This window comes from Trichosurus vulpecula, chromosome 9 (assembly GCF_011100635.1).
Source record: "Trichosurus vulpecula isolate mTriVul1 chromosome 9, mTriVul1.pri, whole genome shotgun sequence".
Taxonomy (NCBI): domain Eukaryota; kingdom Metazoa; phylum Chordata; class Mammalia; order Diprotodontia; family Phalangeridae; genus Trichosurus; species Trichosurus vulpecula.
Window position 1 is genome coordinate 131,822,483 of NC_050581.1, and position 13,718 is coordinate 131,836,200.

The 13,718-nt window shown below is 37.4% G+C and overlaps 1 protein-coding gene across 1 annotated transcript in view; it reads right to left on the reverse strand.

Moving 5' to 3' along the window:
* Positions 1-202: 202 nt before the first annotated feature.
* Positions 203-13,718, reverse strand: part of DDC (dopa decarboxylase) — a 117,857-nt gene continuing 104,341 nt past the window's right edge. Inside the window, exons 13-15 of the mRNA XM_036739370.1 lie at positions 13,491-13,592; positions 3,971-4,192; positions 203-697 (exon numbers count right to left, since the gene is read on the reverse strand). Coding sequence (XP_036595265.1) covers positions 3,977-4,192; positions 13,491-13,592 — 318 coding nt within the window. The 3' untranslated portion in view covers positions 203-697; positions 3,971-3,976. The remainder of the gene's footprint in view (positions 698-3,970; positions 4,193-13,490; positions 13,593-13,718) is intronic.

Below are 13,718 nucleotides of genomic sequence, written 5' to 3' on the forward strand. Positions count from 1 at the left end.
AGTGGTTCTGTGTGTGTGGTAGATAGACCTTTGGTATCAGTCTACATTTGTTAAGAGTCTTAGCCCTATTTTGTTTTTGTAGTTGTGATATTACTTTAGCTTATCAAATTGTTAGATTACTTTGGAAAGAATTTAGAGCCTGTGTCAACATAGTACTTTTTGGTCTAATGTAGAAACCAGGATTAATAGCCAACAGACACAGTTATGGCAGTACATCAAAGTGGTTTATTAAACATATAGCCACATCAAAAAATACTCTGAAAGACGACAGATACAGCATCAAGCCACATAAACTCAGTTTGCCCATGATGCCCTTTCAATAAGTTTTTACTTAATGCACCGTCACAAATGATAACTTCAGAAACAATTAAAAACAATACAATTTCACCTCACAAATGGTAGCTTAGTTTTGTGTGTAGTTTATGATTATGGTTCAAACATTTAGAAAATACTAATACCCACATGCCTTATTATTATTATTTTGACAAAACATCAGAATCAAATAAAAAATCTGATATGACTAAAGAAAAAAAGAACCCAGCATGCATTTTGACCAGTCTTTCCTAAATGAATAATGCTTCCAAGTTGATATTTCTGGGCAATTTCAGAGAAAATCTTGAGCTTCTTTAAGTTACTATGTAGTCATGATGATTTTGACTTTTTAATTATATATGTATTCCATTCCATCTCTTTCTCTCTGTGAAAAAATAAAATAATCAGTACAATCTAATTGGATATCACCCTTCTAAATGTAGATATATTACCTATGACATAGAATAAGCATTTACATACATTAAAGCTTTTCATTTTGAAAGCAGAGGAGAGAGAGAACTTTTTTTTAATCAAATAAAGTTTACTATACAATGTAAAAGACTTTGAACTTAAAATAAGACCATTTGACTTATCACCCAACTTTAGTTCTGGCTTCTCTAAATGATACCCTGAATCTGAGCTAGCCAATGCTATTTTTTTCTCCATCTGGAAAATGGGGATAGCTCTTGCCCTTAATGGACTTACCAGGAATATTGTTGGCATAATGCAGGTATGTTAAGCCTTTTTGTATGTCACAGACCTGTTTGGCAGTCCGGGGAAATCTAGGGACCCCTTCTCAGAATAATGTTTTTAAATAATTGAAGCAAATGTTCCCTTCCATTGTCAAGGGCACTACCATCCTCTCATTCCCCCAAGCTCACAACCCAGGCATCATCTTTGACTCCTCACTATTCCTCACATTCCATATCCAACCTGTTACCTTCAAGGCCTGTCGATTTCACCTTTGTTAAGTCTCCCTCAAATATGCCACCTTCTTTCCTCTGATACAATCACCAACCTATTGCAGGCCCTCATCTCCTCACACCTGGACTACTGCAATAGCCTGCTGATTGGTCTGCCTGCCACAAGTCTCTCTCCATTCCAGTCTATCCTAAATTCAGCCACCAAAGTGATTTTTCTAAAGCACAGGTCCTCTCCCTGCCTTCCTACCCCCAGGCCCTACTCAATAAACTCCACTGGTTCCTTATAACCTCTGTGATCAAATATGAAATTCTCTGTTTGGTGTTAGAAGCTCTTCCTAATCTAGGCACTCCTCTTCCTCCCCGTCACACATTTCCAGTCTTCTTACACTTTACCTTGAAGACCTCACCCCAACATATACTCTTCTATCCAGGGACAGTGGCCTCTTTCCAGTTCCTTGCACAAGACCCTTCATCTCCCACCAGGAATTTTCACTGGCTGTTCCCCATTCCCAGAATGTTCTCTCTCTTCATCTCTACTTCCTGGCTTCCCCAGCCTCCTCCAAGTCCCAGGTAAAATCTCACCTTCTACAAGAAGCTTTTCCTAATCTCTCTTAACTCTAGTGCCTTCTCTCTGTTAATCATTTCCTATCTATCCTGTATATGCTTATTTGGATATAGTCATTTACATGTTGTCACCTCTCTTGGACTGTGAGTTCCTCAAGGGCAGGAACTATTTTTTGATTCTTTTTATGTCCTCAGCATTTAGCACAGTGTTGTAGCATGTTGTAGATGCTTAATAAATGTTGATTGACTGACTGACCTTTTTAAATAATTGAAGCAAATACTACATTTCAGTCAGAGGCTGATAAAAATAAAATGTAATTATTTTCCTATCCAAGTTCAGAGATCTCTCCATGAACCTCAGATTAAGACCTTCCAGTATAAAAGGATGTACTGCAAATACAGCAGCGGGAGAATTTCAAAGGGGAAACATAGATAAACTCAAGGCTTTCTTTTGCATAAGTATGTGTTTTCCTCTTTCTTTAATTTTTAATATCTTTATAATCTTTATAAAAAGACTAACCATTTCACAGCTAATAGGAAACAATTAGGTGACTTAGTGAATAGAGCACTGGACGGGAGTCAGGAAGACTGGAATTTAAATCTGGCTTCAGACACTTTCTGGTTGTGTGACCCCGGGCAAGTCACCTAACTGCTATTTGCCTCAGTTTCCTTATCTATAAAATTGGGATAACACAATAACCTCGCAGGGTTGTTGTGAACATCAAATGAAATAATATTTGTAAAGAGCTTAGCACAGTGCCTGGCACAAACTTATCCAAAATTATTTCAAAGGAAGAGGGCACTGACAGCTGGGGAGAAGGGGATGAGGAGGAGAGATTAGAAAAGTTGTCTATAGTAGGAAGCACTAGAGCTATGCTTTGAAGGATGCTAGGGATTCTAAGAAGTGAGCAGGGAGTACATTCTAGACAGCAAATGGGAGGTTAGAGAGGGTGAGGCAAGTAACAGACACTCGGGTAAAAGCAAAGAAGTAGGAGATGGTACACCCTCATGGGAAATAACTAGCCCATCAGTATGAGTGGCACAAAGAGAGTAACCTGAAATAAGTCTGGAAAGGCAAATAAGAGCCAGATTGTGGAGGGCTGAACATGGGGTGCTTTGTCCTAGAGACAGTCAAGATCCACTTCACGAGGCTTTATTTTTAATGTTTCCTTAATATGTGATTTGAGCATTTGTTTTGTTTTGGATTTTCTAAAGTGGCAAAAGGGTTCATCTTTCTCAAGCACTAAAAGTCTAAATATTACAAGCATCATCTTCCCCTAAATTTCCAATATTTTCATATTCCTTGAGGGTAAGTCTATCTAGCACATTAAACCATTCACTCCCTATTTGCATTGACTAGCATTTATCCAGACCTTGCCATTTTAATGGTTTATTTAACTGTTTTATTGTATTTTTAAATAACAGTGATAATAAATAGACTTGGAGGTAACCTAGCCAAGAAGTTATCAGATATGTATGATAGAGTTTGTCTTGTGGGGAAATAGCATATAATTCTAATGAGATAATAACAATAATAGTATTTATGCAATGCTTTAAATTTTGCCAAGGGTCTTTACCAATAGTATGACATTCTAAACAACCCTAGGAAGTGGGTCCTATTATTATGCCCATTTTACAGATGAGGAAAGTGAGGCAGACAGAGGTTTCAGTAACTTGCCCAGGGTCACACAGCTGAGCTGTAAGTTTCTGAGGCTAGATTTGAACTCAGGTCTACCTGACTCAAAGTCCAAGGCTCTAATCACTATTCCACCTAGCTGTCTTTGTGAAAATATGAAAATAGTCATAATGTTTTGATTTGTCACCATTTCCCTTCTATTGTTCTAACGCAAACAAACAGTCATAAGATCAAAAATGAAAAGATCTTGAAGGTCATCTTTTACATCTAAGGAAATTCAGGCTCAGAGAGTTTAAATGACTCGTCCAAGGTCACAAAGATAATAAATGACAGAATAAGGATTCGAGCCCATATTCTCTGACTCCGTACTCAGTGCTGTTCCTCCTTTATGACCAGAATTGGAGAATCAGAAGGCACTTCAAAGACCTCATACACACACTACAGCTGGGGCTAGAACCCAAGTCACCTGCCACCCAGTTGGGCTTCTTGCCACAACACGAGCCCACAGTATGAAACACATTAAAGAAAATTTTACCTGCAATTACTGATTCATTTTCTGCTCTTTTTCCTTTTTTAGCAGCTCAGTCGCCAGTTCCGTAATGTGCTGCCAGGCATGCTGGATGTGGACAGACTCTACTGTGCGAGAGCAGATAGCAAAGCGCAGCACAAACTTGTCTCTGAGGTGACATGGGACCAAGTGGATTTTTTTGGTTTCATTAATTTTTTCAAGAAGTGCTTCATTCAGTTCATTGGAACCCTGAAAGAATTTAAAAGGTGAGTCATCTGTTGTTACTTTAGTACTTCAAAATTCATTAACTGAAGACTTTGTTGGGGGGCGGGGTTGAAGCTTGACTAGCTGTTACTTATCTCTCGATCAATCAACAAGCATTGATCCAATACTTGCTAAAGCCTGGCATTGTGTTAGGCAGGCATTGGGGATATACAAGTACAAAAAAAAGAAATAATCCCTACACATGTAAGGAGCTTATATCTAATAAGGGAGACAAGTGCATATGTGAGGAAATATAGTATAAAATTCTTAAAGTCAAAGTAGCTAAACACAAGGTTTGGGAGGGAGGGCACTAGCAGTTAGATGATCAGGAAAGACTTCATGCAGAAGATATTGCTTGAGGGACATCTTAAAAGAAAAGAGGGACTTTCTGGGGTGCAGGTGAGCAGGCAATTCATTCCTGGTATGTGGGACAGGGAAAACAAAGGCAAGTAGACCAGAGATGGAATGTTGGGCCTGAGGAAGAGAGAGGCCAGTCTGGCTAAATCATAGAGTGCAGTAGGGACAGGAAGAAGCAATGAGGCTGGAGAGATAGGTCAAAGCCAGTTGGGAAGGGATTTCGAAACTAAATGGAAGAGTTTATATTTTATCCTAGAGGCAATAGGAAGCCACTGGAGTTGAGTTGGGGAGTGACATGGTCCACGCCATGCCTAAGGAAAATTACTTTGGTAGCAATGTGGAAGATGGACTGGAGTGGGGAGAGACTTCAGGCAGAGACACCAATTAAGAGGCTGTTGCAATAATCTAGGGGAAAGGTGGTAGGGACCTGAACTGTGATGGTAAATGTGTTAGTTGAGAGAAGGAATCAGATCCGATAGACGTGGAGATTGAAATGACAAGATTTGACAACTGATCGAATATGTGGGGTGAAGGAGAATAAAGAATTAAGGACTGAACCTGGGAGACTGGAAGGATGGTTGTTTGTTTGACAGAAATAGGGAAGTTTGGAGGAGGGCAGAGTTTGGGGATAAAGATAAAGAGTTAATTTTTAGACGTGTTGAACATGAGCTATTTTTAGGACATCCAGTTTGAAATGTCCAATAGGTAATTGATGATGTAGGACTAAAGTTCTGGGGAGAAATTGAGGCTAGAGATTATCTGTCTCTATCTATCTGTCTACTCATCTATCTAATCTTTATGTATGTTTACTACGTATTCTTACACATATATTTATATCTGAGGTGATGTGTATATGTATGTGATCAGCATACAGATGATAGTTAAACTCACGGGAACTGATGAGGTTACAAAGACAGATAGAACCCTGAGCAAGATTTTCCGTAAATTGAGTGGTAATCTGACTATCCTTTCATAAGATGACCTTAGGACATTGCATCTTGTTGTTAACATTAGGCATCTTGGTATTTCTTTAGAGTCCCAAAAGATAACTCTTGAATGGCTCAAGTAAGGTCTATACATGCTTAACCTTTTGACAGAAGGTATTAATAAAAAAAATAAAGTTTTTAAATAAATTATATATTATATGTTGTAATTACCAATAATTAATTTAATAAAATAAATAAAATTTGTTATCTTTGTAAGAGCTGGGAATTAATGAACATAAAGGACAAGACTTTTTGTTTTGTTTTTTGGGGTTTTTTTTGGAGGGGGGAAGGCAGGGCAATTGGGGTTAAGTGACTTGCCCAAGGTCACACAGCTAGTAAGTGTGTCAAGTATCTGAGGTCACATTACTCAGGTCCTCCTGCCTCCAGGGCTGGTGCTCTACTCACTGCACCATCTCGTTGCCCCCAAGGATAAGACTTTTTAAAAGCAAAAAAAAGAAGAGAATTTATTAAATGTGCATCTTTTAACAATCTACTATACTGCTGTTTTATGTTATTGAATTGATTTTTTAGTTATTACTACAGGCTGTTCAGGATGAGCAGCTTCAGTTGTGACAGTCTAGACCACATAGTTCATAGTTTTTTTCTTAAATGTAAATATCAGCCATTACACTTTGGGGAAACTGATAGTGTACCCTTTCAAAACCACTGATATCTTAACTTTCTATTTTTCTTATATGTGGAAAATATTCTCCAGGTAACCCAAATTAAAGTATTTTAGGATTATTAAGGAAAATATAGGTTCATATGAGAAAATTTATTTAAAGTATTTTGCAAACCTTAAAGCACTATATAAATAAATTGTTGTTACTGATTTTGTGAACTAGTCTATGTTTTGGTTTACCTCTGTACCCTTGGTAGTAGGTGATTATAAGAACAATGCCAGTCATAGCTTTTGGTTAAATTGTTCAGCTCAGTTTTGTGATGAGGGCACAAGTGAGAGCCAAAGTATTTTAAGAGAATTTGAGTAGAGGGAGATCAGTTTGAGCTAGGAGGATGAGGAAAGGCCTTAAGGAAGAGAGACTTGAGCTGGGTCTTGAATGAAGAGAAGGATTTTGACAGTAGAAATAAAGAGGAACTCCATTCCAGCCATACAAGAAGACCTACAAAAATGCAAAGAGGGCAGAGAATACAGGATGAGACGAGGAATAGCTAGTAGATCAGTTTTGGTAGAATATGAAGTACATGAAGAGGGATAGTGTGAATTCTGGCTAGAGAGGTGAGCTCTACAACTGAAAGATGCCTTTTTAGATGCAGGGCAAGGAGAGGAGGAAGAATGATGAGGAAGAGTAGTCTATACCTACTGCCTTAAGTTCTTCAACATCCACTATGCCCCACATCTTGAATGGATTTCACACACACCCCTGCCCCACCCAAATCATTTATTGAAAGCCTTCCCCTTCCTCTGTCCTATCCAGATGCAACCTCCTTCATGAAGTATCTCCAATTAAATGCAGTTCCTCCCTCTTTAAATATCTTTTGCTACTCTGGACCTTTTTGATATTCTCATCTTCTAATTCATATCATAACTACACATGTCTGTCTTATCCATTCTGCCCTACACATTCTAATGTAGCTTGTACCAGCTCATGGGAGCTATTGTTAAATTTTTAGTGCGAGCATTTGCAACTTGGAAATCAGCAAATATTACGTATCAGCACTCGGTTTATTATTTTCTTGATTGTCTAGACTTAAGAACATGATAGAGAAAACATTATAATTCAGATTACTTAAAAGTGTGTGCTAAATATGTTCCTTCCCCTTCCCCCGTAGACAGCTAGTTGTTAATCATTCACCAGCATACCCTGATACTACCAGAATGTAAACTCCTTAAGGACATATAATATGTCTAGTTTCATCTCTGCACTCACTGCTATTTAGTGCAGTGCCTTTCACAGAGCAGGCTTTGAAGACATTTTGTTGGATTAAATTAATCCCTAGAAAAACACAAAGAACAAAAAATAGTTCAAAGATTCAGGTAGAAGACAAGAAAGGATGAATTAGAGAGTGGTGATACTTTGTGCTGTAGAAGAGGGGTTAAAAAGTGATTGATTGGTTTATATACCTTTGCTTAGTCTCTTTAAAACAATAAGTCAATATTCTGACTGGCCAAATGTTAAAAGAATAATCAGTTCCAACATTTTTTTCAACTGTTGCTTACTTTGCTTATCCCTCCCCTCCAAAAAAAATTATTTGATTCCTTCAGAGAGAGAATTCTTTATGCAAAATACAAACCTCTTGATTGGTTGTTAGTGCATCAGTTTCACCTGTTTCATCTATGCCAGATAAATAATAAAGGGGTATAGGTTGAGCAGAGGGAGAACATTTTGGATCAAATAACACTATACAGTTTGTGCATGTTTGCCGTATGTGAGATCCCAGAGAAAAGTGTTTAGCTACATTGGAAGATGATTTTATTCTCAACAACCAGACCACAGCCACCTTGGAATTAAGGCTTTTGATAATGCTCCTCATGAAAAGCCACTTTGAAAGACTTTAGAACTATCATCAACATAGGAATTAATCATGATTTTAGAAGACTGATGATGAATTATACTTTCTGCCTCTTGTCTGAGAATTGATGGCCTAGAGATATAAAATGAGACATAACATTTTTGAGCATTGCCACAACTATGCTTATGTGTTACAAGGTGGGCTGGTTCTAGGAAGAGTTGAGCTGGTGGGTAAAAAAAAGTAATAAAAGTTAAAAGAGAGAGAGGATTAATGAAACATTTTTAAATACACAAAACAAAAAGAAGTTCAGAAAGCTACACAAACCAGTTAATTTTGTTACTATCTGATTAAATTTAATATATATTTTAAAACTGTATATAATAGAAGTTTCCAGGTTCACATACAGTCCTTTGTTCTGTTAATTGTATATTGAAATGCTTTTTTTGTTGTTGTTGATGCTCAAACTCATAAGAAAAAAGAAAATTTTGAAAGTTAGAAAAAAACAAACCCCTGACTGAAGTGAGATAAGACAACTTAAACTGCTTAAATTGTTCATAAATGAGTAAAGAAAATAAATAAGTTCTTCAGTTCTGTATCAAGAATGTTCAGCCGTGTCTACATTCCTCACAGCTGGTAGACTCCCCTAGACCAAGCTATGAATGAATGCCCACCTGTTCTATAGAAGAGGATATGCTCTGAAAATAGTGTTTCTTGGGGGTCCTTTGGCCCTGTACCTCCCAATCTTTCAGCAGACTTGTCAAAGTTCCCATTGTCAGGGGCTGCATGTTTAAACAAACGCTGTTCTGTTCAAAAGACCTTTTCCAAGAGCTCCATACACTTCAATATATGCTGCATCTGTTCCCACAGCAGGAGATCCTCTCTCTAATGAAAGAACCAACACAAAAGAACCTCCCTTCCTTCTTCGGCTCTGAAGAGGCTCTACTGTAGCTCTCATTATCAGACATGCAGTTTGACTCCTCAATAAACAGTCAAAAGATAAACAAATAAGTAACCAAGTCACTTAGGCAACTGAAGGGTTCAGGAAGAAATGTCTGTTAACATTCACTATTCTACTGAAACAACTGGGAACTGTTTTAAAAGGCTTTAGAAAAGCTTCACCATAAAAGCTCATTTCTGTGAGTCCTTTTAGGAACTGTATCAGATGAACATAGTCTGGAAGGAACACCACAATGCCGTGAATCCATTTAAAGTAATTTTCCCCCCTGAGAGTGCACATGTACTAGACATCAGTCTGCAGATTAATGGACATCTGGTTAATAGAATTGAATGGAATTGAATAAATCATCTATTGGGACATGAACAATGGGCCATAGGAGTAGTGTAGAAAAAGTTAAGGGAACCACATTCAAATTCTGCTTCTGTTTTTGCTATCCACGTGACCTTGGTAAAGTCACTTCATCATTTTAAGCCTCAGTTCCTTATCATAAAATTACATAATCTCTAAGTTTCCTTCCAACTCTATATCCTGTAACTCAATGTGGCATATCTTCTTTGATATGTCAATAGATCTGTGAACTCCAATGATGGAGATTGTAACCAGCCATGGCTTCTTCTCAGCTTCTGCGTCTCTAATCAGTGCTTCCCAAAATGTCTGTCCTCCAGGAGGTCTACCCAATATGCTGAGGAGATGGAGGGGGAGGGTTGGAGGGGAGGGTCTTCTTCTGGATCGCTTCACATTATATGGAAGGTATCAAGGGTTCACAGAGGCTCTCCACCAGTTATCTCTCTCTCCCCACCAGTTATCTTTCACTCTGGTATTAATTGGCTCCCTCCTTTTTCAGTCATATTTGTGTCTGATACCATCTTTTCCATTTCTGGCTCCTAATTTTTTTTTTGTTGGTAATATGCTGCAGCCAATTTCTGTCCCCCATGCATCTTTCCATTACCCTTTGAATTGGCCACAACTTTTATTCATCAGAAACTGTGGTAGTCTGATTCATAGCCATCGAGTATCATTGGGAGGATACTGATGGGCCTCTGATTCAGAGAGAAGCTTAGAGTTTATTAAATGCACTGTGCAATGTCTTTAAGATAATCCAGCTCTGATTCTTCAGTTCAATTCTTGACCCAATTCATGGTTCATCTTTGGTGCTTGTCCAAGATATACCCCCAAGAAATGGGATATCCAAGTGTATGTCATAATCTGAACAACAATGTATTTTATTTGTTTTTTCTGTATGAATAGTAGAAATATGAGTGGCCTCAAATTTTTGGGTGGTTATAGATGTCATAGGGTTTAGTGCAATCATCATATATGTCATTTGCAAACAGGAGTATCTGGAAGACTTCACCATCTACAGGGAATTCCTCTTCCATTTGGACTCTGTGATGGTCATACCTCTATCCAAGTTGCATGCATCTTATTGTTTTATACATTACTTGATATAAATAATCAGAATATCTTTCTACTATCTTCTGAGGAATTTTGTATGATTTTAACATAGGCTTGGGAAACATCTTGCTGGGCAAGAGCCTCTAAGGCAGCATATTGTGCTCCTGAACTAAATGTTTACATGTAATAAAACAGTAATCACCCTGAGATCTGGTGTTATATTTTCTTTTTAGCTAACCATATGAGTATAAACATGTAGTCAGCTGTAGAGTAATATTTATGAAAGCCTGCTTATCCCTTCTCATATCTTCATCAAGGATACCCTCAACATATGTGCAGATTAATCTTATAAAAATATCTGAAGAAATGACAAAGTAGGCACATAGATGATTGTTATTTTCCTCATCATTTTTTGGCCAACTTTTTCCATGCCCTTGGTATTGTCCTCTTTATCAAATGTTTTGTCAATTGATCCTTCAATGCCATCAAAATTGAGTTACCTTCGGCATGAAGCTCCTCAATGTTTGCTTGCTCCAATCTAACTTTTCTTTCCATCTTTGTTTTCTTTAGCACTATTTCTACTTCCCCAAATTGTTCTTTGGGAATTGTGATGGTAGAGTCCAAATGTGGTCTCTTCACTTTTTGTGATGGTGAAGAGTTTGCTTTAGAAATCTTCACAGATTTCTTCCATTTGTTTATTTGTTATTCCCCTTCCAGTTTTATCCTTAAATGCTCTTAGGTCACTGGAATTATTAACATGGGGTGTGTGAACTCATTCGTTTAACTATTTTGATAACTGTGTTTTAATATACTTGTTTTCCTTTGTCATCCTATGTATTTTATTTTATGCTTTTAAGAATACTATTCTGAGAAGGGTTCAAAGGCCTCACCACACTGCCAAAGGGACCCATGACACAAAAAAATCAAGAACTCCTGTGTTAGGATGATCTGGATATGTTCCTTGTGGCCATTGGTTTATATTGGTTTGACTTCCTTGGTGTATATATGATAGTCTGGGTCAACATTCTTTTATCAATTTCACCTTTGGGGGAATGGCATCATCTTGCTTAAGTATTTCCAGTTTGAGCTGCTTGAATTGAATGCTGTATCTTCTCATTTTTATACTTTCTTCTAATTTAATATGATTTTAAAGTGATTTTGATCTTTGCTTTAACAAGCAAAACTTCTGACTAGATAAAAGCAGCTGAATTAAAAATTATTTCCATGTTGATAAAGTCTTTTCTTGTCAAAAATATAGTTAATTTAATCTGATACAGTGTTATTCAGGCCTTGATTATGTCCAGCACCTCCTCACTCTCTTCTTAAAGAAAATATTCATGGAACATAGGCATGAGGCTTCTCTATAGCATTTAAGCCATTAGCCTCTTTAATTTCTTTATCCTGGTCCATATTTTCCAGTATATTTTTAGATTCTTCCTGTATGTCCATCTTTGCCTTAAAGTCGTAAGTCATGGAATATTAAAGTGTATGTTGGTTTAATTTGGAGGATCTTATGGAACTCTTCATAGAATTTATCTACCTACTCTTCTGCAACACCACAAGTTATATAAGGATGGAAGTCTAACTGAGGGAAAGCTTTGTGTCATTTGTCCCAGGAGAAGTGTGTGATAAAGTTTGGGAGGACAAAAATTTTTCACTACAGCTCTGACAAGACAAATATGTGAGTCCTAGGGAAGAACTTTAAAATAGCCACAGAGATTTATAAAATACAGATTCTAATGGCAGTAGTACAATAGAGAATTTTAATATCTGAATTTAAATGGCTATCAAAGATTTTATATACCACATCTGGGTCTTGCTTCCCAATTAAAAAGAAATAAGTGAATTCTGAGGGTTGTAGGTCTCATAAATGCTATTCTGCCCCCTGAAGTCCAGAATTGAGTCTTTTCATATCTTAGTATCCCCAGCATCTACAACATTGTAGTTCTTACTAAATGTTTGTGGAATCGAACTGAGTTGAAGGAAGATTGCCCTTACCCCACCTAACACTAAAATACTGAGTCATCACTGATAACATTTACTGTGGGGCCTGCTCTGTCCAGGGAGCTTTCCTGGGCATTAGAGAAACAAAGCACTAGACATGAGGAGTTTCTAATCTAGTTGGGAACATAAAAAATATCCATACTAATCTGAGGCAGTATTTCACTGATAATTGGTGCTGTATGTGAGCTGGGAACGTGGAAAGAAATCCAAACGTGAAGGTTCCAGGGAGATCTCTTTGCCCCGAGTCCAAGATTTAATATTTTGTGGTTGTTATTGTTGTTTTGTTGTGGTTGTCCAGTTGTTTTCATCATGTTTGACTCTTCATGACCCCACTTGAGGTTTTCTTGGCAATGATATTGGAGTGATTTGCTATTTCCTTCTCCAGCTCATTTTACAGATGAGGAAACTGAGGCAAACAGGGTTAAGTGACTTGCCCAGGATCACACAGCTAATAGGTGTCTGAGGCTGGATTTGAACTCAGGAAAAGAAGTCTTCCTGACTCCAGGCCTGGTGCTCTATCCGCTGTGCCATCTAGTTTAATATACATACTATTTAATAAAGAGTTAAAGCTTTGGGCTCTAAAGTTATCATGTAGTGCCTAAGAAAGAATGCCTACGTGCCTAAACAAGAGGGTGGTGAAGCCAGTCCAAATTGGCTGGCAAGAGCCAATTGTTAAATTTTCAGTATGAGCATTTACACCCTAGAAATCATCGAATGCTACAAATCAGGGTTTGATTTATTTTTTCAAATTGTCTAGACTTGAGAAGGTGTTGGAGAAAATGTTAATAACGTAGATTACACTTAAAAGTGTGCTATATGTACTTTTTTGTGAAGAGTCAGTTATTAAACATTTATCAACAAACCTCAAATGTCATAGAACAGATTATTTACATTAACCTGATTAATAGAATAATCCCCAAAAAGCAATACATTGATTTTACTTACCCTCTAGGGCCCAACCCACTAAAATTAAAGTCATTTTAAAATTATCTAAAAAGATTTTTTGCATTACTATGAACTTTTGCTTTACAAGAACTATGTTCTTGGGCCTTATTCTTGCTATCATGTTCAAAGCAGACAAAGAAGATTTTTTAAAATAGTTTAAATTTACCTTTATTCGGAAACACACCAGCCCCAATACGACTTCAGCACAGATCTCAAATCGGGGGTCCTTGAGCACCAAAGATTCAAACTCATGTGATAGTTTCACGTGCTTGAAAGAGAAAAGGATGACTGGACTGAATTTTGAATCCCAATGTAACCTACAAACAGTTATTACTTCCTAAGCTCTAATACACTGCTGTGATTTTGCAATTTCCTTTACTCCAAACACCAGGCG